Source organism: Cladophialophora yegresii (assembly GCF_000585515.1).
Source record: "Cladophialophora yegresii CBS 114405 chromosome Unknown aczIN-supercont1.3, whole genome shotgun sequence".
Classification (NCBI taxonomy): Eukaryota; Fungi; Ascomycota; class Eurotiomycetes; order Chaetothyriales; family Herpotrichiellaceae; genus Cladophialophora; species Cladophialophora yegresii.
The window spans coordinates 1,187,231-1,211,208 of record NW_006913047.1 but is presented as its reverse complement, the minus strand read 5'-3'; the positions used below and the strand labels follow the sequence as shown (position 1 = coordinate 1,211,208).

The window sequence follows — 23,978 nt, the reverse complement described above, 5'->3', positions numbered from 1 at the left end:
GTCCGCTTTGCTCTGAGGTCCGCTTTGCTCTGAGGTCCGCTTTGCTCTGAGGTCCGCTTTGCTCTGAGGTCCGCTTTGCTCTGAGCTCATCTGCGGGAGACAAGCACAGGAACGACCCTACAGGCCATGGACCTGTCCTCGACAACGATGTGGCACCAGTGATGGAGTCGGCATGCCATCAGCTTATCCACTAAGTGCCCATGTGGTATTTATATTGCTGCTTCCTACCAATGCCCACAGCGGAGCAGGACACCCGGGAGGCGGGGTTGGGCTATTAGTCAGCAGACAATGGATCTCACCAGGTGGGAGCCAGGGGCCCCGCTGGGTGGCCACGCCATGGTTGGACGGAATACTCCGTACCACCTGTGATACCGAGCACTTGGGTATGAATGCGACATTGCTACCACAGTACATCGTTGCCCGTACACAGATAGTCTACTGGTTGCCTCTGGCATTACTCCTGACTCAAGGCGAGGTACCAAAATGGCCGAGCTGGACGAGATCCTCAAGCGGTACACAGACCCCGCCACAGGTCCTGTGCACGGCGCCACGTTTGTTGCAGTTGATAGCAAAGGTGTGTATCTAGATGCTGCGCTTGCCTTGGCTTTCGTCGTTTCTGATCTTGCGTCGCGGGCGAAGCGGTTGACAGCAGGTGCTACGCTACCTAGGCAACGATCTCTATTGCTCTTCCTTCGGCAGCAGAACAGTTGACAGATCCGAGCCCCTGACGCCGGACACGTTGACATGGATCGCCAGCCAGAGTAAGCTGGTCACCTCGGTGGCTGGGATGCAAATGGTCGAAAAGGGTCTGATCGGTCTGGACGATGACGTCCGCGAGGTTGTGCCCGCGCTCGAGGATGTGAAAGTCCTTCTTGGCTTCGAGGGCGAGAACGAGACGGCCGACGACCTGGATCTCCTTGCCACGCTGAGAGCCGGTGGAAAAGTTGATTTCGAGACGATCAAGCCCAAGGGAGAGCCCATCTACGAGGATGTCAAAGGGAAGATCACCCTGCGGTGAGTGGTGTCCTTTGTGCCTCTTCTTCGTTGGTGCAATCTGCTACTGAGAGAAATGTGACACGGCCGATACTGACATGGGTTCTCAGGCAGCTGATGTCGCACACGTCAGGCTTCTGCTACGACGTGGGCAATCCGCTGATCCTGAAGTGGTCAGCACAGAGGGGTCGGAAGGAGAACATGTTCAGTGGAACGATTGTGAGAACTTCAGCTGCACCTTTCTCTGAGAACGTCTTGCTGATGGAGAGCCACAGGGAGGTTCAACGCACCCACCGGTCTTCCAGCCAGGGACCTCATGGGCATACGGTCCGGGCCTTGACTGGGTCGGCCAAGTTGTGAGGCGTCTCCTGTTTCTGTGCCATTGGATTCGTTACGAACTAACAGACGTATACACAAATACAGGTCGAAGCCCTCACAAAGAAAGACCTCGACACGTACATGCAAGAAAACATCTGGCGCCCCCTCGACGCCACACGCATGACCTTCCACCCGACGAAACACTTCTCCCCGAACCCGATGCCCCCTCTCCACGAATCGGCCGTGCGTTCAGGCTCGTCTCTCGCGCCGGAGCCCGGCACTTCGCCGTGGCCGCTCGAAGCGCGCGACGCAATCGGCGGAGCGGGCCTCTACGGTTCCGCCACCGACTACATCAAACTACTATCCTGCCTTCTCCAGGGCGGCGCACCTTTACTTGAAAAAGCCAGCAGCGTGGACGAGCTCTTCCGTCCCCAAATCGGCGAGGCGAGCACCCAGGCGTTCCGCAACCATTTGCTCATGGGTGTTGGACACCGCCTGTTCCGCCAGTCAGGCGACGAAGCCACAAAGGACGAGTTGATGCCTGTGGGCCACTCCCTTGTCGGACAATCCAACATGCTGGATGTCGAGGGCCGGCGGAAGAAGGGGTCGGTGTCGTGGGGCGGGTTGCCCAATCTGGCGTGGCTGATTGATCGGGAGGGTGGCGTGGCGGCCACGTTGTTCACGCAGATTCTTCCGGCTGGTGATATGCTTTGCCGAGAGATGGTGGTGGAGCTGGAAGCCGCGCTGTATCGGTTGAAGGGGCAGAAAGGGGAAGAATAAGGGGATCGACCAAGAGGCATGAAGTGGAGGAGTCGTTCGGCTCTGCATGACAACTGAACTGTCCGTGGATTGCTCCCCGTCCTCTAGACCACTAACGGAACTCGTACAGTAGAATATGGCCGCCATGGTACGGAGTACACAAGGCCTATAAGGAGACATGCGAAGACACTCGGCATGCATGAGACATCACATATCGCTCTTCCTGAGGACTCAAATCGTCCAATGCGGCCCTAATGTCTTGTGTACGCTGACCATCGCCGCCAAAACAATTGACGCAGACCTGCAGTTCTCGCGTCTTCCACTTGACAACCTCTTGCGTGGTGGCGGCCGTTTTGGCATCCCTCCCCGCCCATTTCGCCATCCGCCTATACGCGTTCGCCAACGGCACACCGACGAGGCCTTCCTTTATCAACAGGCCTTCCAGCCTGGCCAGCGTATCGAGAGCTTCCATCACGATCAGAGCCTTCTCGTTTTCGTTCTCACTCTGTCCCTCGCCCTGCTCCTGTCCCTGTCCCTGTTTCTGTCCCCATCTCTTCTCCAACCCCTTGACCCTCCCCAACGCATCATACATCCCCCTCCTCCGCTCGTCGCTCCTCGCCCAGAACTCCGTCCTAGGCACGCACGCCTCACAAGCACACCCAAAGCCATAATGGAGGCGCTGTCTCCTCTGCCGCTCCGCCACGCGATGGCACACATCGCGCTCATAATTCCCACACACCTCCCTCCCGCGCGGGATGTCCCTCACCGCAAAAAACCGCATTTCCCCTTTGGCCACATGGTACGAGAACTGCACGTTCGGCACGCAAGAGTGGTTGATCCGGCTTGAGAGCGCGCCGATGGCGGAGCCGGAGCCGGAGCCATCTCCACCTCTGGTGGAGGACCCTTCGCCCCGGCCGTCGCCCTGGCACTCGCAGTTGTAGCAGTTGGAGTAGTAGATCGAGACGACGCGGGACATGCGCGACTTCTGCGCGTCAAACAGGGAGAGGTACGCTTTTTGGTCCGGTCTGTACAGGGCGGCGAAGTGGCGCTCAATGGATTGCGGGTCAATTTCTTCGGTCTTGGAGAGCGCGACGAGCGGCCGTTCCGCGAGGATGAGGGTGCCGGCTTTGATTTTGCGGGTGGTGAAGACGGCGAGGCCGCGGTCGGGGGTGCTGACGACCTTGAGGAGCGTGTCTTGGGGCGGTGGTGTGGTGGAGCTCGCATCGGTGCTGGAGGTGGCGTCCTCGAGGAGCGGCACAAGAAATGCCGGGTCAACGGGGTCGTCGTTCAGAGTCAGTTTCTCAGTTTCAACCTCGACTTGTACCTGGAGTTCTGGCGCTGGCCTCTGCTACACAGTCGATGGATGTACATCAGTATTTTGTCCCTCGTGGGCCAGCCCAGTTCGTGTCAAGCCACCTCAGGTCCGGTCCAGTCATGCTGGAACAGATCAATGTGTAGGGGAAGTGAAAAGAAGACGAAATGGGATCTCCAGATGATGTCCTGCTCACCTTAGCTACGTCCCGTCCATCCTGCATCACGGGCCCAACGGAGCCTCGAGGATGTTGTTGCTCGGTCTCGGTCATGGTGTCGACCCCGTTGCGCTTCTTGGATCTCTTTCCCTTGCGCATTGTTGATTGGTCGAACGAACGTGCGAGCGGGCAAGTAGAGCAGACGTGGAGCCGAGTTAACGAGTCAGTAAGCGTGTGGGTATATGGATGCGGCGCTGAGTGGGTGTTCCGTCCAGTAGGCGATATCGCCGTATCTCAATCACGACGAGAATCTCGCCCGACGAACAGTTAAGCACAAGCACGTGTTAGAGAAGTGAAATGTGCGAAGCTGGCAACTGCATCGTGTCCATCATGGTCATGGTGAGTTACTGAGCAACGAAATCGGGGGGTTGAAGGACTGGTGCAGGGGAAGAGGGGAGCAAGAGCAGGAGTAGGAGTAGGGGCAGGAGTAGACGCAGGTGCAAGTCAAGATGCAAGACGGAAGGACGGTGAGGCAACGGGATGACTTCGCGCTACAAGTAGAAGCAAGAGATGATGATATGACGGTAGGATAAACGATGACAAGGTGATAATTAGCTGGAAGGACGACGGACGGAGACCGGAGATTCAACCTATCTCCTGTGTACGCAAGGTACGGTACATACGGAGTACACAGTAGCAAGATCAGGGGGATCAGGAGATAAGGCTGGATACTTCACGGAAAAGGGCTTGGGCTCCCACTGGGTCGGGGAGATAGGCTCCTCGGCCGAGGTGGCGGTGAGATGTACTCAATAGTCGGCCAGATTATGGTCATTCCTGTACGTGCCGCGTAAGTACATACCTCCCTACCTGAGCTAGGTAAGTCACGACTACGAGTGGAACTCGCAAAATACTGGCTCCAGAGTAGAGGACGAGTTACTCTGTACTCTTTAGTTAAGAGCCGCAAGGTTCAGTTCTCGGGCTTCGCCAACTCCCTGTCCCACCTGTACTATTTCCCAGGCTACTGATCACTTTCTACAACCAGATTATTCATCTGGCAAGTAGCATTGTCCTTCCGGTAACAGGATCTTGAATCCGAAGTAAAGCCGTGCGGACTGCCGCACATTCCGCCCTTGTCACTGCTATGGTGAAGTCGGTAAACTGATACTTTGGAATAGCCTTCTTCAGTGTGAACGCCCCGTGACTCTGCAATGACCCCCGGTGCTGCCGTGGTGACGTTGGAAGGGACCGCCATTCTGGAATTACTGCTGAAGCCGGGCGTGTATGCAGTGAAGCTATACTTCGAGCTGAGAAGGCAGCTACAACACATCGTTTGGATGTCGTGCTCTTCTGCCAACGGAACGAGGTGGTTGCGCAGCCGTGCCTCGTAATCATCCATGGGGCTGATTTCCAGGTCGCGAGTGGCTAAGGCACCCTCTGCCTGCCTTTACCGACTCAGGTTTTGTTTTCCGCTTGCCATTGCAATGCAGCTCGGAGCTGGGTGGTGGTGTATTTCAACAACAATCATATCCCATGGGCAGACGCCTCTTCTCACACATGGGTTCTGCATACGGCGACTCGAGAACCGAGCACATATCAGCCGAGGCATCTGCGTTTCAAACAAGTCTGATCTGTCGTCGGGGGACAGAGGCTGCAAACCAGAATACTGTTCTGGTTCCGCGAAAAAGACGATCCATTCTCATGTGTGCCTCAACTTCTGGACAATCCAGGGTATATACCAGAACAGCCTCTGTATATCGAAGCGTATGGCCTTGCCGTTACCGGGATGTGGCAGTGGCAGCTGATGTTCACCTTGGCTGTAAGTGTTCACTGCTCTTCCTTCTCAGGTGCAGCTGTTCGCAAAGAGCAGGAGAAACCATTGTATAACTTGCCGCTGCTTAAGCAGCTTGCGAAATATGCTGAAAGAAGCCGGGCAGATGAGGCCTTGGTAAGGACCAAAGCTCAGAAGGGGAATGTATGCTGTTGATCTCCTCCTTGTCGTGCCCGGTTCTTTTCATGCCCAGCCTGCGGCTTCCGTGCTTATGCCTTATCCTTCTCAGCCGCCTCTTCCAACTTCAGCCTCTGCACAAGCCTCTGTCTCATAAAATCCGTCAGTCCCAGAATACCATCATTTGTACAAATCCGGTATGTCCCACTAGGCTGATATCTTCCATGACCATCGACAAATTGGCCCTGTCCATCGACTTCCACGCTTCCAAATATATCCTCAGGGTCAGGGATACGTCCAAAGTCGGGTATCCGTCGCTGATCAGCCACATGCACCCAACCACCTCGACCGCCGCCGCCGTAACCGCCTTGATCAGAGGCGCCAGCAGAGCCTGTCTGCTGCCGGCGGGCTGTCTGAAAGAAAGAGACGCCAGAGTTGGATATCATAACTGCTGCCTCGGATTGGACTTGAGGGTCGGAAGAGGCATTCTCGCTTATTACGGAGTGGAGTATGGGAAGGAGCCTTGGATTTTCAGTGAAGGACTGAGGTGTAGGTGGTAGTTTTGTGGTTGCGCCAAGTGCTAATGAGGAAGACGGAGGGTCTGTGGGTAGTAGGGACAGGATGTAAGACGAGGGATTCTGAGGGTTGGCGAAGACATAAATGTGCGGGTTGTTGCTCAGTGTTGACACGGCTCGCAAGTGAGCGAAGTGACGCGACGCTCGTGGAAGGAGACGCGTTGTAATAGCCGCATTCATCTTTGTTCTCTCGACGACCCAGTTATCAAGGACGACCGCTCAATCCATCGACAGACAATAAAGGAGGAAAATCGTTGGCCCCCGGCTTGTCAGGAGCTGCTCGAGGATTTAGGGAAGCATTGAAACTCGTGTCAATGACATCATTTCTAAAGTGTCCTCGCTTACATAATATCCAGCCTTGTCGCGCAGGCGCAGCATTTTCCTCGTCTCTCAGCCTTACTTGAGCGTGGCACGCGTGGCTTCCATCTCGACCGTCGCATGTCATTCGAGGCCAGACGCCGTAGGCTTTGCATTACAGCTAGGATCTCCCTCCTGGCATCCGATATGGCAGTACGCCCTATTCTTAAACTTTTCAACTTTTCCCCCCCTTCGGCTTCTCCTTCATCGGCATCCCAACTCTGCCGGCTGTTAGTACCTGTATTCGTAGATCTGAACCCGTGCCAGCGCCGTCCAGGCAAATTTGATGCACACCGCGACAGGTGTACGGGGAGACTCACTTCTCAATTGCCTTCCCATCGACGAACGTATCAACCTTGTTGGGATAGAAACACAACATGCCCACAATGTTGCCGCTCTCCAGCGTCGGGTTCTTATACCACCAAGCCACGTCCTTGACTTCCTTCCCGTTGATCACGGCATTATAGTAGCTCGCCTCACCTTTGTATGGACATCCCGTGTGCGTGTCGCTGGGTGTCAAGTATTCCCACTTGATCGCCGTGCGAGGCAAGTACCACCGAGCGGGAAATCGGGTCTCCCACAGGGACATGACGCCGCCTTCGGACCCCGTGTCCGCGACGACGACCCCGTCGATCTCCACCTTCACGTGGCGACCCGTGGGGAGAATATCGACGCGGTGGAAGGGGTCTTTCGGATGATAGACAATCTGGGCTTGTTCTTCGTACCACGCGTCCAGGGCTTTGAAGTCGATCTTCACGTAGCCCGCCAGCTCGGAGTTGAACGAGTCCGGGACGACCAATGAAGCGACGGACTTGTTGTCGACGCTGAGTGTTGATGTTGAAGAGTCGATGCCCGAGACGGGTTTGTCTTCGCCGAATTTGACCGTGCTGAGGAAGTCCGACCGTGGGATCCAGTAGTTCGGGTAGAATCCGTTTTCCCAGACTAGCTTCGCCGCCGTGGTGTCAAAGATGTATTGGCCATTGAGGAGGCCGCGGACGCGCTTCTCTGTCCCTACAATCTTCGGTTGGGAATCTTTGTTGGCGTTGAACAGCTTGGATGCCAGTTCTGCGAGGCTGGGGTGTATATTCTTAGAGAGGTCACACCCACCGGACAAGATCAGACTTACTCGGACATTTTCCTTCGAGGACTAGTGGCTGTAATGGCCGAGATATGGTTTCGTGTCGATTGCAGGCGGGCGACAGAAGGAAGCGCCAGAGCGAAGATAGTTTGATGGTTCGATACTACGTGTTCGATAGACGACGTTTCAAAGCACCGATCACAGGCTCTGTGGTGGAAGATATACTTTCCCGCTCCTCAGATTTCCCGGAACTGGGCTAGGGTTCCGCGTTCAGCATCAACAGTAATCACGCTGGGAATCCGTGGGTGGCCGTCAAAGCGGCAGCAAAGTGTCTGACTCGAGCGATACGCGCTCTGGAGTAATGCATTTGATCACTAATGGACAACGTTTTCGACCCTGAGATCCCCCTCCCGCTGCGCCTGTTGCGGGGTTGCGGTTGCTTTCGTCGGTCCGGACGCACCCTGGAATTGCCTGAATTAGTGAATGGTCACACGCCTGAACAACAAGCTATGGGCTCGTTAGATGATCAGGCGTGTCCTTATGACGGATTCTGCTTCGCATTCGCCTGTCAAACAATTAGACCCTTGCTAGGAAGCTATAGGTACTGTAACACAGCGCCAGAGGTGGTTGGGGCATGTAAAACCTCCCCGCAGCGTTGTCTTGATGGCTACGAGAGCCCTTTCCAGTCTCTCCTCAACGATCGTCCTCCTTTAGAGCGCCCGCGACCTTTTCTGACCCATACTCAGTCGCACTTCCGCGGCTCATAACGCTTCCTCGTCGCTCTGCCTGGCTCACTCGTCGTTGATGTTCACCGGTCTCTTCGTAGTCAATCAGAACCTCGCCATGCTTGCCATAACGATGAGGTTCATGTTTCGCTGTCCAAACCACGGTGAAGATATTCTTCGTCTTGTGGAAGATTCCATCCATTTCCTCCAAACTGCGCATGGCCGTTTCGGGATAGAAGAAGTAGACCACCGGGATCATTGCTGCGTTGATGACCGCGAAGATGAGGTAAGTCTTCCACTTGATGGAACTAAAGCTGACTGGCGTGATCATCACGACCATAAAGTTGAAGATCCAATTGGCACTAGTTGACAAGGCGTTGCTGGGAGCCCGGATCTTGAGAGGCACGATCTCGGCGGGGTACAACCAAGTCATTCCTGTGAAGTAGTTAGGATCTGTCCCCGAGATAACCCACAGTTTACGCACAGGGCAAAGATCTTGTGTAGAGATTTCGAAGGACAAGGGCGACTTACCAAGCCATCCGATTGCAAAGAACGAGTTGAAGATGAACAAGAACACGGCAGCCACCCATCCAGGACCCGTACCACCAATCTTGGTCATCACCGCAAGGATGATCATTGAAGCTGACTGGCCGATAGCGCCAAAAATCATGAGCTTCCGGCGTCCAACCTTCTCGATGATAAAGACAGCTATCCAAGAGGCCAGGAAATACTCGGTGCCATTGCAAGCTGCGAGAATGCGAGAGATGAAACCCGAAAGCCCGATCTCATTCTGGTAGATAGTAGCTGCATAATAGGTTATTAGGTTGATGCCGCTGATCTGTTGCATGACTTGGTTGGCATATGCGAGAAGCACCCGGTGAAAATGTCGATTTTCGTCCATGGTAAACAAGTCACGGAAAGTGGCCTTTTCTTGTTCGAGGACGGTATCTTTGATGGCTGCGAATTCCGAGCGAATGTACTTGTCATCACTGGACTTATCAGAGAGTGTTGCGAGAACTTGAAGAGCTTCGTCTTCCTGGCCCTTCAGGATCAGCCATCTGCTAAGTGTTAGCTGCCTCCCAGGAAGACAAAACCCTGGTTCTGCTATACCTTGGAGACTCGGGTAGCTCAAGAATGAACGCCAGGATAATTAGAGCAAAGACGATCTGAAAGGCGATTGGAAATCGCCAGGACGCCTGACTGTCGATGAACGAGCAAGCGAAATCGATCCAATATCTGCTCTATTGTTAGCCCTTCAAACATTTTCCCGGATAAGATCAGGACTGCGGCATTCTAGACACCACGTACGACTACTCACGATATGCAGATTCCACCAGTGATCAGGGCGCCTTCAACCATGACCAGTTGGCCTCTCCGGTGCGACTTTGAGCATTCTGATTGCCATGTAGGGACGGTAGAAGTGTTCAATCCATTCCCCATGCCAGTGATGATACGTCCGACAATGAAATGCGGTAAGCTGAAAGCGCTCGCTTGAAGGATAGCGCCCACTATCATGGTTGAAGAACCCAGGAAAATCGTTTTTCGCCGACCGAGTAAGTCACCTATCCAGATGCAGGCAATGGCGCCAGAGAAACATCCAAGATTGTACGAAGCGATGGAGATGCCCTGGATAGTGGACCTGTGGTTTGCTTGACTCGGAGTAAGGCCTCTCAGCCCCTCTGCGGTAGTGTCGATTTCGGGAAAGACAGAAGTGAATTGCTTCAGCGTCAACAGTCCTCCCATGACCCCTTGGTCATAGCCGAATAGTCTTGTAAGTGTTAGCGTCGACAAGAGGCACAGAGGATGAGATGACTAACAGAAAGTCAATACCAGCTATGATGCCGATAGCGACGTTGAGCTTGGTGCCAGAGAGGCCCAGGTAACGCTTGCCGAAGAGCTTCATATCGGACAGGCCGCAGCTGAATCGTAGAGACTGTATAGGTCGAACAGCAACGAATTGTCGTTGGTGAACGTAACCGTTTTGTAGTAAATGTTTCAGTCACTTATGGTAGAGGTAGGACCCGAGGAAGCGAGATCGTGGCTCTCAAAATCACAGTTCGGTCTTGCGCCCGTGGGTACCATACATCCTCCGAAGAAAAGCATCGATCGGGATTGCTCCATAATTCGTGACTGCACCGTTGCATCGAAGCAATAATGACACCAAAAGTGCGGAGAAGAACCTGGAGAATCCTCAAAAACTTGCCGCATCATTGCCATCCATGTGGAAGAGACTATCAGCTCGGATTACCAAAAAGAGCCTTTCCCATGACGATAGTGGCGCTGGTCCCCTGCATGCCCCAGGACGATCATCCGGAGAAGCGCCCAAGTCAGTTGTCCTCACGGAAATTATCGAGTTCAGCACTTGTATCCGAGTGCTGTGCACGCGATGGGTGCGGACAATAGGTTGCTAGCCATTGCTGGGGACGAGACCAAGAGACGAACGACGCTTAGCTAGACATAGACGTAAGCTGAGCCGCGGCGCCTGGTGGCATTTCTTTTCTGGCCCGAGCCATCTGCCCATATCGGAAGCGGAGCCTGTCCTTTTGTTGCATCCAATCTCCAATCGGTCTGGTACGGGGCAAGTTCGGAGGACGGATTCCACCCCGACGATCGTCGTGTTTACCCCGATGGTCCTTGACTGGGTACTCCGTAAGGTTCCAGAATTCGACAAGGCTGCTACCTCGCATAAGGCGGGTCCATGTACGAGGAATAGCCGGCTTATAGCTAAAAACTTGCGCCGGATGTCCTTAACAGGAAAGCCCGAGTTCGCATCTACTTCTGTGCGTCGGTCATTGTTTGCCTTCTCGAGGAGAACGCCAACGGCTTATCTTATTACCCCGGCCCTTAGAATGCTATCGCGGAAGTGTCCTCACGCAAGTCGCATCCATGGTCGGCGTTCCGCGTCTACTTTAAGCTCATGGATCCCACCATGACCTGAGACTGTTGCACACATACGCTCGCTGAAGTCGCGCCTCCGCTGGGAACAACAGAAACGGAGGACTGACTCGATCAAGGGTCAGGGACGCGAGAGCCAGGGCTTTATGAATGCGCAGAAGCTTGCTCCAGTAGCCACTCGACTGTCAAGCCAATATCGTCCGTCGCCTCCAGAATTCGAATCACTTTCGACCGGACATTTGATGAATCGCCGAGGGAGGAGGGTAATCCACGTAGATCGCGGACTTCAATCACCCCGTCTTTACAGATGCATAAGCTCAGAAAGATGAAAGCGCTCTTCTGCTGTCGTGAATATGATCTGACCAAAGGAATGTAAAGATCGAGTCTGGCTTTTGAGAAGTCCGAGAGAACGTCGAGCGTCAAGTCAATAGGCAATGAGTCTTCAGTGCTCGGTACGCTCGTCGATCTAAGAAGGTCCTCAACCTGAAAGCTCGATGTCTTGTTGTTCGTGCGCTTCAGGGGACGAGAATATGCGTCTATACTTCCGCGTTTGGGCGCATTTTGGCCTGAGCCGATGGCCTCTCCCTGACCTGCATACTCAACGAGGCTCTGCAGCATGCGCCACAAGGCAACGTACTGCCGGAGGACCGGCAAGGCGGCGGCAATCTGCTTGGGATGGGTAAAGTTGAGATGTCTGACAGGAAAACACCAGAGAGCTGTAGCGCTTTGTGCGGAGTGCAGAGCATAGGAATGCTTCCGCTGACAGTCTGGATTTGTAGCGTCCGGGAGAGGCAAACACCTCGACCACCGCTCCGCAGAGGCGCTGCCATTACCATGGACGTCTTTAGCATGGGCTTGCTTATGCAGCGCTGCCTGATAGGTCAGGGTGGACTCCTGATCAATGTTGACCATGGTGATCTCCACATTCAGGCTAGCCGCGACATTGAGAGGGAGGTAGACTTCAGGGCCAAGGTCACAATAGAAGTGCAAGTCCAAGATATTGGGCGGGATGTCTGTTGGTTTCTCCATTGCTGTCCCATCATTGTCTGGTTTAGCTAGGAGCTCTTCCGGATCATGGGCAGGCATCCTCCAGTCAGGTCTTGGCTTCACGCCATCCGATTTCAGCATCGAGTTTGTGTCTTCAACTAGAACGCCGTCGGACAGCCATTTCTCCATAATAGCAGTCGAGGGTAAGCCAGCCTCGCAAGATATATATGCCGTGTATAGATGCGCACCCTCATCGACTTCATCGCGTCCTGCTGCATCAGGAAGCTGGCCCGGTCTTTGGCTGGAAGCCCAGTAGTCCAATGCCAAACCCAATTTGGGCTTGCGGTCCATGACAGGCCTGCCCACAGCGCTCTGTCTCAGGTGCTGCCGAGGGCTTCGTCCTTGAAATCTCGCCTTTTCAGCATCCCAGATTTGCCGAAACGTATGGTACAGATTCCCCACGGCATTGAAGCATGGCGACCCTGTTTCGATTCTATCGAGTTGACTGAGGTACTGTAAATTGGAGGCGAACGCATCGAGCCTTCTCCATTGCGATACACCACCGACCACGGCCACACTGCGAAGGTTGTCCTTGATGACCTGAGTGCCTTGTTCTTGGAACTGAGGCTCCTCGCTTTCAGTTGCAGTTTCCGAAATGTTGAGCTTGAGACTGACGTCCCTAACGGTGTCTCTGCCGCCTGCCTCGAAATTCACCTCGAGGTCCACACAATTGCCCGCAATCGTCAGGTTGTCATCGTCCCAGAGAGTAGTGAAGCCCTGTAGCTGGGCAATTCTTTCCACGCCTTCCCGAGTAACGCCATGGCCGCCGACACCACGTTTCAGAGTTTCCACCACCAGCTGCGCCCGATGCAGGCGTTCGGCTTCTGGGTTCACAGGTGCAGCAGTGGTCCTCGCGGGCCCACCGGGTATATGGGTTGTAATGCCCAAGCCGTCCGCGGCGCTGCCCAGCGGTGTCAACCCTGTCGTGCCCAATGAGTTCATCAGGGCAGCAGCAGGGGAGTTGAGCGCTAGGAGATCGTCATGGACAGCGGTGCCGGCTAGAGGGGTAGAGGAGGGTTGTGAGGAGACACTGACGTGATGGCCATGAAGGGAGGCCGGCGTCTTGACAGCGGGAGACTTGTAGGCGAGAGGACGGCTCGAGTTGCCGGAGGTGCCGGGTCGCGGAGACGCCATCGGTCTATTGGGAGTGGAAAGATGTGGTTTGGGAGTAGAGGCGGTCTGAGATCTGGTCGGTGTAGCCATTGTTATCTCTTTCGCTTCCGTATCCCGCTTGACGCGTCTTTCGCCGATTCCCACCTGTCAATCGCGTGGAATATGTCATCAAGCTGTCAGGGCCACCAGGACGGTGATGACGGGGCCCGGGGTCTTCCGTGTAAGCTCACTTCCTTCTTGCAGAGGAGACCTTATAACCATCATGTCATTGTCAGGCATGAGATTCACCTCAAACTGCGCTCGGCTTCATCTTCATCTCAGACGCGGTTCACACCTTTTCTTAATGGGGAAGCTCTGCCGAACACAGATAAATCGAAATTCGTCTTTGGATGATTTTGATTCTCGCCTCATGCACAATACGACCACGGAAGCTACATTTCAGCACACTCGTGCGTACCCAATGGACTTGATGCTCTCCCACGCCTAATTGTCTATCGGTTGGGCGGTAGTCATCCCGTGTGGCGCCCGTCTTTGAGCAACCATGATCGCCGGGGGTAGCGAGCCATCGAAGCTTTCGAAGCTTTCCCCACAATTTCACGTTACACTACGTGCACTGCTGCTCTGGCTGTACGGAGTAGCACAGTTGTATCTCTCTTCCCCGCACCCTTGGTTGATCTACCCGGCTCATTGACATGCCGCAATCTGCCTTCAACCGATGGCCCACTGCTTCGGCTGGTGTAACATTGTCTCCATGGTTCAGCATTCAGTCAAGAAGGCGGAGAAGTGACAGAAAGAGGGAAGAGCCGAGAAGCAGGTATAAGTACTATTGTCTCCTTTGCGTTGCCTTCCCTCCTCCTGCAAATTTGACCAGATTCGGCGTGAGGTGAACGAGCCTTTCAAAGATGGCTTGGTTTCTGGCCAAGGTCTCCTTCATATTGCCTCTCGTACTTCTGTCCTTCCCAGACACATCCTACAGTCTCTTGATCACCCGCCAGGCTGGACCTCCTAGCGTGACTTTGCACAACGGAAGCTATCATGGCACTCAAAACCCGACCTATGGCCAAGATTTCTTCCTAGGAATGCCTTTCGCGCAACCACCGGTTGGCGACCTCCGTTTCCGGAATCCAGTCTCTTTAAACACGACCTGGACAGGCACGAAGAATGCAACTCAGTACGGCCATGCATGCTATGGATACGGATCCGACGATTGGGTCCTTGGGAATCCTGTGAGCGAGGACTGCCTGACCATCAATGTTGTCCGTCCCACTGGGACGAAGCCCAATGCGCAGCTACCAGTTGGGGTATGGATTTATGGTGGCGGGGCATATATGGGTAGTAGCTTGGATCCGCGCTACAACCTCTCTTTCATTGTGGAGCAGTCTGTCCAGATGGGCAAGCCCTTTATTGGAGTCAGCTTAAATTACCGCCTGCAAGCATTCGGATTCCTCTTTGGGTCGGCCATTCTGAAGGAAGGTGTCACTAACATAGGGTACAGAGACCAACGATTAGCACTGCACTGGATTCAGGAGAACATTGCGGCCTTTGGCGGAGACCCTGCGAAAGTCACTATCTGGGGTGAGAGTGCTGGAGCTGGGTCGGTAGGCGCGCAACTGCTTGCCTACGGTGGCAGAGACGACAAGCTCTTTCGCGGTGCAATTCAAGAAAGTGGCGGGCACATCAACTCTGTTCGCCAGACCAACGCTTCGACCTGGGACAAGTATTACAACAATATCACTCGGGCCACAAACTGTAGTAGGGCCTCCGACACATTGGCATGCCTGCGTAAGGTGCCCATCGGCGCTCTTAACACTGTTTTGAACAGCAGCGTAACAGCTTCCGTCCCTTACTGGGGCATGGTGGTCGACAATGACTTTACCATTGCCACTGGTACTCGGCAACTGCTCGACGGCAAGTTTGTCAAGGTCCCCTTGCTTCACGGCAGGAACAGTGACGAAGGAACAAGCTTCAGCCCGAAGGGCATCAATACCACGGAACAGTTCCTGGCCAGCGTGATGTCAGCGGGACCGGACAATGCCACTGCAGCAACGATCGCAGCTCTGTATCCCGATATCCCTGCGATTGGCATACCCGCCACGTTATCAGGTCGTCCGCCGCCCAATAATGCATCGCTAGGTGTCCAGTGGAAACGTTCAGCAGCCTATGTTGGGGATCTGCGTCAACATGCGTCGCGACGCCTAATTTCGCAAGTCTATGCAGTCAACAATGTCAGCAGTTGGAGCTACCGTTTCAACGTCTTGGTCAATGGTCAAGCGCCTGCCTCTGGCGCAGCGCACTTCCAGGAGGTTGCTTTTGTCTTCCACGTAAGTCTTCTCAGTCTGCGACACTATCTCCTGTAGATTCGGGAAAGCTGTTGGTCTTGCCTCTAGGGTTCGAGCTAAGGAATATTTGCAGAACTTAGAAGGCCTGGGATACAACAACTCGGTGGCTGTGGACCCGTTCGAGAACAAGCCGCAAAGCTACCAGAGATTGGCAACGATTATGAGCCGCATGTGGATCGGCTTCATTGCTGATGGAGATCCGAACACGAACAAAGGTACGTTTCGCTCGGATACAATTGTGTCTGCCGGTGCTCACCACGCGGAAACAGCTACATCGATTCATTGGCCCGTGTATACTCTGGATAATCCTCAGAATATCGTCTTCGACGCCAACGTCGCAAACTTGCTGCACGCTGAGCCCGACTATTACCGTGCTGAAGGCATCCGGTTTATCTCTGATCGTTTCATTTCTGTCTATGGACGATGATACTATCCCACATACCCGGCTTCAACCACGTGCCAAGACTGAGGAAATGCAGAGATATTAGATGGCAAAACTGTCCGAGGGTCGGTCAATTACTATAACAGGGCATTGAAAGATTCCGTTGCTTGGTCCAACCGTTTCCCATCCGCTTGAATGAATACTTGATTCTGCCATTGTTTTCGATTGATGCCAGGACATGCTTACTCCAATTCGCAGTGGACAGCACTTCGCCTTCAGGCGAAGCCAGATTGCGCCACGAAGCTTGTGTTTTCGTCCCATTGGCTGAATGTGACGCTGAATTTCAGGGGCTGCACATTGGTCTCAGCCTCACAACACCTTCAGATCGCGTTTTGTTTTGCAATCTGTATGAAAACAGTTGCAAGAAGCAACTGGTGTATCGTCAACTTCGTAGCGGTACGGGCATATCTGCGAGTCAGAAGATGTCTTCGCGTCCGGTTTCAAGTGAGCGAGGAGCCCGCTTTCCCTCAATCCCCAACGGCGATCTGCATCTGGACATGGATGGAGGCACTTCGGGCGACAGAAGTGATGTATCGTCCGGCCTTTCACAGGTCAGTTTCACAGTTCGCATGGGTTCAGCTCTTTCTCACGGATCCAGACAAACCACTCGGGGGCCAACATCAACAACATCTTCCTCAACATCAGTATTGTCGATGTGGACGCATATTCTTTATATGTTGAACAGTCAGCTGAAGTTGATCCTAGGCTCCAATCAGTATTCGATTACTTGGAGAGGAGACATCTTCACGAGCAGTGCCAAACATGCACCTTCCTCGATGGCACACTCGTCAGTATGGATGTCGGTGGACGGCCGAGCGTCGACTTCCAGTCCAAGCTTCACTCCAGGCTGCAGTTTGATCAGCACGCTTTCGAGATAGAAACAGAAGGACTGTGTCAGGCTCTCAGGACCCCTTCGCCGCGTAAGATTCTCATCTGCGAAGACCTTCAACCGGCGGGCGCACAGGTAATCTCCAACCAATACCACGTCCAGGATCGCAAAAACTGAAACACCCGCAGTATCTAGGCGCATTTCTTTCCCTTCAACCATTCGTGCTCGAATACTATATCAACCGAGATGTGTCCTTCGAGTCGCAAACAGTGCAGGCGCACGTCTTCGATTACCCGGAGACGTACCACAGCGGGAAACTGCCCCGAGTCGAGAGTGAACAGGACTTCCTAAGGCTGCCGGATCACGCCAGGCCTTGCACTCTGCTGAGGATGTGGAGAGATGTGTACGCTTTATTCCAACGGGTTGTGTGGGTTGTTGTCTTCAACAAAGAGTCGAATACATGTAAGTCGATTACGGCTCTGGCAAAGCCGAAGAACTAACCGGTGGCTGTGCCAATACAGACGTACATCTTATTCTCCTGGACTCACTACGATCACCGAAGGATAGATCGACATTCCAGGTAGTCTCCAGTCTGCCGAGCTTTGAAAGTTGGAAAGTCCATGGTGACTGGCCAGCGGAGGCACTACCACAGAAGACCTTCCGCAACCAGCTCGAAAAGGCGCTTCTGGGCTCGAGGGTCGCGAATCAAGCGAACATTGGTCCAGACAATCCCGAACTGGAAATCAACGCGACGCCAGAGATCCGGCAGGCGATCACAAGCTTGCTGTGCGCGAAATGGAGGCTGATGATTCGTCGGGCTCAAGAGAGCATCTCAGAGTCGCACGCTCCCTTGGCTGGAGACCTTGACGACATTACGGAGGTCTTACAACGTAAGCACGACTTCGAGAAGCTCAAGCGGACTCTCTCGGCGCTGATCGCGTCCGTTAAGCGGATCCCTGGCGTGCAGCAATCCTCGCCAGACCTCGTCGAGTTGATGTCGTTCGAATCCAGCTTGGAGAGCTGGGCAATGCAGCTTGAGAAGGTGTCGCAATCGCTGCTTGGCCTCCTGGCCGTGTCGGAAAGCAAACGAGCCACCCAACAGGCGGTTCGTTCAAAGAATCTTCAATTGCTCGCGTTCATCTTCATACCGATCTCCACCGTCTCCTCGATCTACGGGATGAACACGGTCGAGATTCTGGGGAGGCCGCCGCAGAATTGGAACTTCATCGTCGGCGCCTTTATTGCCATTGCACTATCAGGGTTGGCCGCCACAATATACGACTCGCAAATCATGACAAGGACACTCGACAGGCTCTGGGAGTCTCTGCATCTCAACCACATCGGCCATGCTTCTCCTACGACCAGGAAGACTTCACAAACTGGTCGGCGAACAAGAGGTCGGCTGAGCTCCGACAGAGGAAACCCGAAACGAAAGCCTCACAAGTCACAGTGCTTGGTCATGTAGGATTGCCTCATGTTTGTTAGATACAATGGCTCCTCGAAGACACTATTCTGATGGCTAGTCTGGACGGGCGACCGACAGGATTGGGCCTATCTACGAATAGCATCGCAGATCAAGTCCCGAAACAGGCACAAGAACAATCAACCCACGGGGAAAAGTCTACAGTCGCACAAGAATCGACAAAGTCCAGCCCGACCGTGATCAAGAGCCCCAAGAGAGCCGCGAACGCCTGCAATGACATTGAGCATAGCACTGCAAGAGTAAAGCAGAGTGTTTTCTCTCGGGTCTTCTGGAGACGGGTGTTCAAGGAAGTCTTCAACTCCACCGCCTGGCCAACTTGGATTTGCACTGGCTGAATGACTGTGCTCCTCTATGGTAACGTTCTGTGGTCATTCTTGTGCATGGTCTACAGATGTTGCAGTGAGATGTGCGGTTGTACTGTATGGCGTACTATTGTTCGATCCCAACACCAAGACGGCATCTAGCATGGTTAGAAAAAGATCCGCTGTAATGCCGTGATATAGACCAGGCTGAGGTTTATAGGCCACTGGTAAAGTACAAAAATTCAGATAACACGGATGGAACCAAAGGTGAGATATATCGCCGAGGCATTCTGCTATTGACTTTGGTACAGTACATTGGCACATGAATAGGTTGACATACATTCAATCTATTCGAAACTACGGAGTAAAGTACGGTGATTCTCTCGATCTGATTTTCTTAACTCTGACTAGACCAACAAATCATCAATATATAGATAAGTATCGGTACCAAGGAATGACTTGTTGGTCCTGAATGCAGGGGATTACCTGAAGTCGAGTTGTCGGAGACAAATTCTTGATTCAGAGCAAGGCTGGTGGTGAAGAAACATGAACATTCACAAGGTCTCGGGGTCCGTGGTCCCGGGAAATCCCAGGAATCGGATAGTGTCTGTCAATCTTCTGCGCAGCGGCATTAAAACGGCCTGTCATCCGTACACGGGGGCATGAATGCATAAGACCTCAGAATGCTGAACCAGCGCAAGAGGATGACAGCAGCGGCAGCACCAGCAGGAACGGGAACAGGAATCAAATTCATCATTAAAACCCCGAGAAAGGACAGTCTGTAAAGGACCTACCTGGGCGGTAAGCTATACTGCGCACATCTGTGCTAGACAGCCTGGACTCCAACAGTGCATGCTTTCCCATGACGGGACTTGACATGAGATAGACACTAGTCTATGAGGTGACTGGTCTGTCGACACAAAATGGAATGGACCACTGCAACCATGGAAGTTGTCAAGAATGCCGTGGTGAGTAGCGTGTCAGGGATGGTTCAATCTTCTTTGCATCAAAATAGGCACGTTATCATGGAGTAATGACAAAGGCCAGAGTGTTGGCAAAGGTGGGGGAGCGTAGATGAGGAGTGCCAGACTTGTGTGTTGATAAGAGAATGGGGAGCATAGAGAAGGCATATAAACGTGTGTGCTGATAAAGGGCGGGAGAAACAAAGCGCAGTGGGAACGAGGGTATCATATCATGCTCATTTGTCTCATGGTTGATCTTTGTATCATGGTCATGAACATTCGGCAGGTCAGGAGTGAGTGCCCCGGACGACACGGCTTTGTGGCACTCTTCTACTCCGAAGGCACTAAGAGGGGGCACGTCAGCATATCGTCGCGTGGTACGGTGGTGCCGACATGTGGAGACATACCTTCAATTGATCCTTCCTTGATCTCATCTGAGATCTCCTTGGGACTTCTTCCATCGACTTGGCAACCAACACTGAAGCAGGTACCTAGGATCTCAAGCACTGTACCCTTCAACTCTCGAGCGAGGGATTTGTTGGCACCACGCATCGTACGTGCAATGTCGAAGACCTCATCGAGAGGGATCGACTTGGAGTGCTTGATGTTCTTTTCCTTCTTCCGATCTCGGGGAGGCTCCTTCAGGGCACGGATAACTAGGGAGGACGCGGAGGGAACAACGCTGACGGCGGCTTGTCGATTTTGGATGGTCAACTTGACTGTGACGCGGAGACCTTTCTACAAAAACACAAGCTTAGCGAATGATTTGCCCGACGGGTAAACAATGCAACGGTAAACGTACCCAGTCGCCGGTGGCCTTCGCGATATCTTCACCGACCTTCTTGGGGGAAAGACCGAGAGGACCGATCTTGGGAGCGAGAGTCGCAGAAGATCCGACCTCACCGCCAGTGGCGCGAAGGTGGCTGTAGGACGCTCACATCAGTATGAGACCTCATGCACGAGAATTCGGGAAACTTCGTACATGATCTTCACCTCATTGGGATCTAACTTGGGAGCTGGAGACAGAAGAGCATATTAGCCGCCGAGCTGATGCTGCTCAAGAAGACGATACTTACGCATGGCGAGTGCGAAAGGTAGTCGGTCTTTCTTGAGGTGGTGGTTGAGTGAACGGAATGGGAAAGGAAAGAGCTCTACGATGGTGCAGGGAGCAACTTTTCTTGAGCGCGCCCGCCAAGACTTTCCAAATGTGGGTGAAATTCTAGTCCTGATGAGGAATAGTGCCCGACCAGGGGAATGGCTGCCTTCGATTGCGGATCGACAGCACAGACAGGGGGCTCACGGTATCACGATGGACGGGATCCTATATGGCACGGGCTGTTATCTCAAACTCATTCGATACAGTCATGGGCATTTGCTTTGTATGCAACATCTGCTCATCGTCCTCCTTGTAGAGAGATCTGGTCATAACGGAGTCTATTTGAGCCACGGTGTTGTCGAAAGGACTGACGAAATCCCGGCCGTAGAGCGTAAGTGGGTGGCTACATACGCCCAGTATCCCTGATTTTCCGTCTCCCAAGTGATCAACTCGAGCCAGAGACGGCAAGCCTAGACGGGGTTAGTACGAGACAGCATTCAGACTGGGGAAAACTTACTTCATGAGATGGTCCATGAAAGTCTGCAGCGACACATCGTCCGTGAAGATCGTCTGGGCAGTTTGAGCGACACCTCCATATCCACCCGTTGCATGAGTGGTCGATGGATTCAGCTTCGATAGCAGGAAACGGGCCTGGGAGCCTCCAGCGTCACAAATGATAAATCGCGGCAGAGGGAAACGGTCTTGCACCAATTCTCTAGCATCTTCTTTCGGAGCGTCGAGGACAGCGCGGAAATTCTCATAACCCTCTTGGTCCTGATAGCCAGCTTTACGCCATTCAGCCATAGTCTCACCGTGGAAAATGAGAATCTGGAAGAAAGTGTCAAGGAGAAGGATGGTCTGCGGCTGGATGGAGGCGGAGTCGAGGAGCACAGGTTGACCACCTTCTTGGTCGAGGCCGTAAGAGTCGAGTGTAGGTTGGATCATGATCAGCGAATCGCCCACATACTCGTGATTCAGTACATGTCGATAAAATGCAGTCTCGTCAGGTGAGTTGTTGAAAACCTGAAGGAATTGCGATCTCCGCAGATGGAACATGAATTGAGGGTATAGGGTAAAATTCTTGTCGAGTCGGAAGGATGTCGGATCGTCTTTTCGGTAGTCCGCAAATCTGGAGCACAGTCGAATGAGCATTCGATCAACCCATCTGAGCACGTCCGGTCCGTCATCGACCTCCGCTTTGAAGACTGCAATTCTTGCCATGAGCACTGCCGCAGCTTCCTGGTCAAACGACTGTGCCAGAGCTTGGTCGCCTGTGGGCCCGCTCAGATTGCGAGCAACAGTGGTCACACGAAGATGATACTGCCCCGAAGAGTGCTGGTAATAGGTCAAGAACTGCATCATGCCCCGTTGAGGACCTTGCTGCATTGGCGTCGGACCGCCTTGATTGGCAATCTCAAAATAGAGACCGTAACTGGATGTAGGGTCGATGCCGCACATTTTCCAGAGGCAGGTGTTTCCAATACCACATTCCGTCTCGCCCACAGAGCTGGACTTTTTGTTCTGGGAGACCGCATGACCTATCAGCCCAGTAACCTTGAGCTCCTTCGTGGTTACGACTTCGAGTGAGGCATTGAATCCCATGTAGAGTTGGTCCTGTTCATCCTTGTCAAATACACGGACGAAGGACTGCTTGAACTGCGAGGAAGTGAAACTGTCGGTCAAGACCATATGGCCACCAGTAGAGTTGGCCAATCCTTTCATTTCGAGCAGGCCGACTTGATCGAGGCAGCCGACATACAGATCGATGATGTGGCCGTTGTGCGCAGTCCGTTTTGCGAGCGTCTCGTAGTACTTGATTGCCTTCTTGAAGTACTTTACGTTATCTCGGTCGATGTCGTGGTGCGACCGGATAGGTTCACGGAGTTCGGGAGCGACCACCATGCCCGGTCCTTCGGTCGCGGGACCACCAGCAAAGAGCATAATTCTGGCTCCGGCGTTCTGGAACGAAGTCTCAAGTAAGCTGACTGCAATGCTCATGGCGACACCAGTGCAACGAAGCGGCCGTCGATCGTTTGCTACCGGCCAAGGGTCTTTTTGCAGCTGTTCAATGGCGTTGGTGATTTGGAATTCCGCCTGCTGGACGGGGAGAAGGAACCGAGCAGCGGGACCCATGGGTGGTGGCGGACGTCCTTGTACAGGCGGCATATTGGGTCTCAGTCCTGGGGCAGCCAGTCCAAGCATTTCCTGGACTTGTTTTGCAGCGTAATCTTTGCTTCCTCTGAAGACATATGACTTTTGGCATTCGGTGTAGCCGATTTCGTGCACGGCCACGTTTGTCCCGAATGTGACCAGACCGACGAGAGCATTGGCAGGGAGCAACGATAGACTCATGACCAACGTCTCCTTCAGCGCCTGCAAGCCATCCTCCTCGATTGCAGTATCAACCACGTACACAAAAATGGGTGGAGCAGGCGCAGGGCGCGCGAGTCTGTATTCAACTGTTGTATTCCCAGGGTGCATTTCTGGAGGTATGTTTTCGGCACTTATATCTCCATAATGACGGGGTAGCTGGTTGCGCTGTAAGCAGAAAGGGCAGATCCATATTTTGGCGCGAACATCGACGTTGGCGAAGGGGTTCAGGACAGCTCGACAAGGTGCTTTGCAAGTGACAGGCTCGTAAAGCAGAGGTGGTTTGCCAAGCTCCTAGAACAGTGTGAGCATAGAAGATATTGACCGTGACTCGGGGCGCTCACTTTCAGAGGTGTTAACAGGACGCTCACAGGGACAACTAGTCTGTTTGCTTCCTGCGTAGACAAGTATTAGTGCGGGATGCGTCGGCCAGGCTTGGAGAGACAACCATACCATGCGCGTGGAAGGGAAGACATTCCAGCTGAGCCTGACGCCGTCTCTGTCTTCCACCTCGCCCCAGTTGTCCTTGATCGCATCGTATTGCGCCTGGTCCATTTTCAGAGATTATGTCGTGGGCACTTTCACAAACACATGCTGAGTGAGGATGAGTCCGGGATGAGGTAGGAGAGAGTGAGAAGGAAGGACAGTTCTTCAAGCTCTCTTTCGCAGGCAACCTTGGGTCGGCTACTTAGCAGTTCTAGCAGAGCGCAATCCTAGCAAAACGCAGAGCCACTCTGGCAAGTTACAGGCGATAGACAACTGACGGATTGCGGTGATGGAACTGGCCAAGTCCCCACATCTGTCCTCAGTTGCGCACTCACAGCCTCGCCGTACCTTCCCTGGCTATGACTGCGGACAATTGTCAATTCACCACCACCCTT

At 53.5% G+C, this 23,978-nt stretch overlaps 10 protein-coding genes across 10 annotated transcripts; 3 read left to right on the top strand and 7 right to left on the bottom strand.

Moving 5' to 3' along the window:
* Positions 1 to 483: 483 nt before the first annotated feature.
* Positions 484 to 2,091, top strand: A1O7_04146 (beta-lactamase; the record flags this gene model as incomplete). Its single annotated transcript, XM_007758161.1, has 5 exons — positions 484 to 574; positions 669 to 1,014; positions 1,104 to 1,212; positions 1,269 to 1,349; positions 1,417 to 2,091. 5 exons carry the CDS (start codon positions 484 to 486, stop codon positions 2,089 to 2,091), a joined length of 1,302 nt encoding a protein of 433 aa, XP_007756351.1.
* Positions 2,092 to 2,236: 145 nt separating this feature from the next.
* A1O7_04145 (uncharacterized protein) lies at positions 2,237 to 3,698 on the bottom strand (the record flags this gene model as incomplete). The annotated part of the gene is made up of 2 exons (XM_007758160.1): positions 2,237 to 3,394; positions 3,579 to 3,698. The coding sequence occupies 2 exons, from the start codon at positions 3,696 to 3,698 to the stop codon at positions 2,237 to 2,239; spliced, it is 1,278 nt and encodes a 425-aa protein (XP_007756350.1).
* Positions 3,699 to 5,576: 1,878 nt separating this feature from the next.
* On the bottom strand, positions 5,577 to 6,239 carry A1O7_04144 (uncharacterized protein; the record flags this gene model as incomplete). Its single annotated transcript, XM_007758159.1, has 1 exon — positions 5,577 to 6,239. One exon carries the CDS (start codon positions 6,237 to 6,239, stop codon positions 5,577 to 5,579), a length of 663 nt encoding a protein of 220 aa, XP_007756349.1.
* Positions 6,240 to 6,732: 493 nt separating this feature from the next.
* On the bottom strand, positions 6,733 to 7,550 carry A1O7_04143 (uncharacterized protein; the record flags this gene model as incomplete). Its single annotated transcript, XM_007758158.1, has 2 exons — positions 6,733 to 7,489; positions 7,543 to 7,550. The coding sequence occupies 2 exons, from the start codon at positions 7,548 to 7,550 to the stop codon at positions 6,733 to 6,735; spliced, it is 765 nt and encodes a 254-aa protein (XP_007756348.1).
* A 637-nt stretch (positions 7,551 to 8,187) lies between these two features.
* A1O7_04142 (uncharacterized protein) lies at positions 8,188 to 10,122 on the bottom strand (the record flags this gene model as incomplete). The annotated part of the gene is made up of 5 exons (XM_007758157.1): positions 8,188 to 8,654; positions 8,751 to 9,280; positions 9,330 to 9,455; positions 9,538 to 9,987; positions 10,037 to 10,122. The coding sequence occupies 5 exons, from the start codon at positions 10,120 to 10,122 to the stop codon at positions 8,188 to 8,190; spliced, it is 1,659 nt and encodes a 552-aa protein (XP_007756347.1).
* A 1,136-nt stretch (positions 10,123 to 11,258) lies between these two features.
* A1O7_04141 (uncharacterized protein) lies at positions 11,259 to 13,364 on the bottom strand (the record flags this gene model as incomplete). The annotated part of the gene is made up of 1 exon (XM_007758156.1): positions 11,259 to 13,364. One exon carries the CDS (start codon positions 13,362 to 13,364, stop codon positions 11,259 to 11,261), a length of 2,106 nt encoding a protein of 701 aa, XP_007756346.1.
* Positions 13,365 to 14,176: 812 nt separating this feature from the next.
* On the top strand, positions 14,177 to 16,040 carry A1O7_04140 (triacylglycerol lipase; the record flags this gene model as incomplete). The annotated part of the gene is made up of 3 exons (XM_007758155.1): positions 14,177 to 15,595; positions 15,687 to 15,828; positions 15,883 to 16,040. The coding sequence occupies 3 exons, from the start codon at positions 14,177 to 14,179 to the stop codon at positions 16,038 to 16,040; spliced, it is 1,719 nt and encodes a 572-aa protein (XP_007756345.1).
* Positions 16,041 to 16,848: 808 nt separating this feature from the next.
* Positions 16,849 to 18,349, top strand: A1O7_04139 (uncharacterized protein; the record flags this gene model as incomplete). Its single annotated transcript, XM_007758154.1, has 3 exons — positions 16,849 to 17,019; positions 17,073 to 17,346; positions 17,406 to 18,349. 3 exons carry the CDS (start codon positions 16,849 to 16,851, stop codon positions 18,347 to 18,349), a joined length of 1,389 nt encoding a protein of 462 aa, XP_007756344.1.
* A 1,612-nt stretch (positions 18,350 to 19,961) lies between these two features.
* A1O7_04138 (60S ribosomal protein L12) lies at positions 19,962 to 20,711 on the bottom strand (the record flags this gene model as incomplete). The annotated part of the gene is made up of 4 exons (XM_007758153.1): positions 19,962 to 20,369; positions 20,434 to 20,554; positions 20,614 to 20,647; positions 20,708 to 20,711. 4 exons carry the CDS (start codon positions 20,709 to 20,711, stop codon positions 19,962 to 19,964), a joined length of 567 nt encoding a protein of 188 aa, XP_007756343.1.
* Positions 20,712 to 21,240: 529 nt separating this feature from the next.
* On the bottom strand, positions 21,241 to 23,652 carry A1O7_04137 (protein transporter SEC23; the record flags this gene model as incomplete). Its single annotated transcript, XM_007758152.1, has 3 exons — positions 21,241 to 23,391; positions 23,442 to 23,492; positions 23,551 to 23,652. 3 exons carry the CDS (start codon positions 23,650 to 23,652, stop codon positions 21,241 to 21,243), a joined length of 2,304 nt encoding a protein of 767 aa, XP_007756342.1.
* Between the last annotated feature and the right edge of the window lie 326 nt (positions 23,653 to 23,978).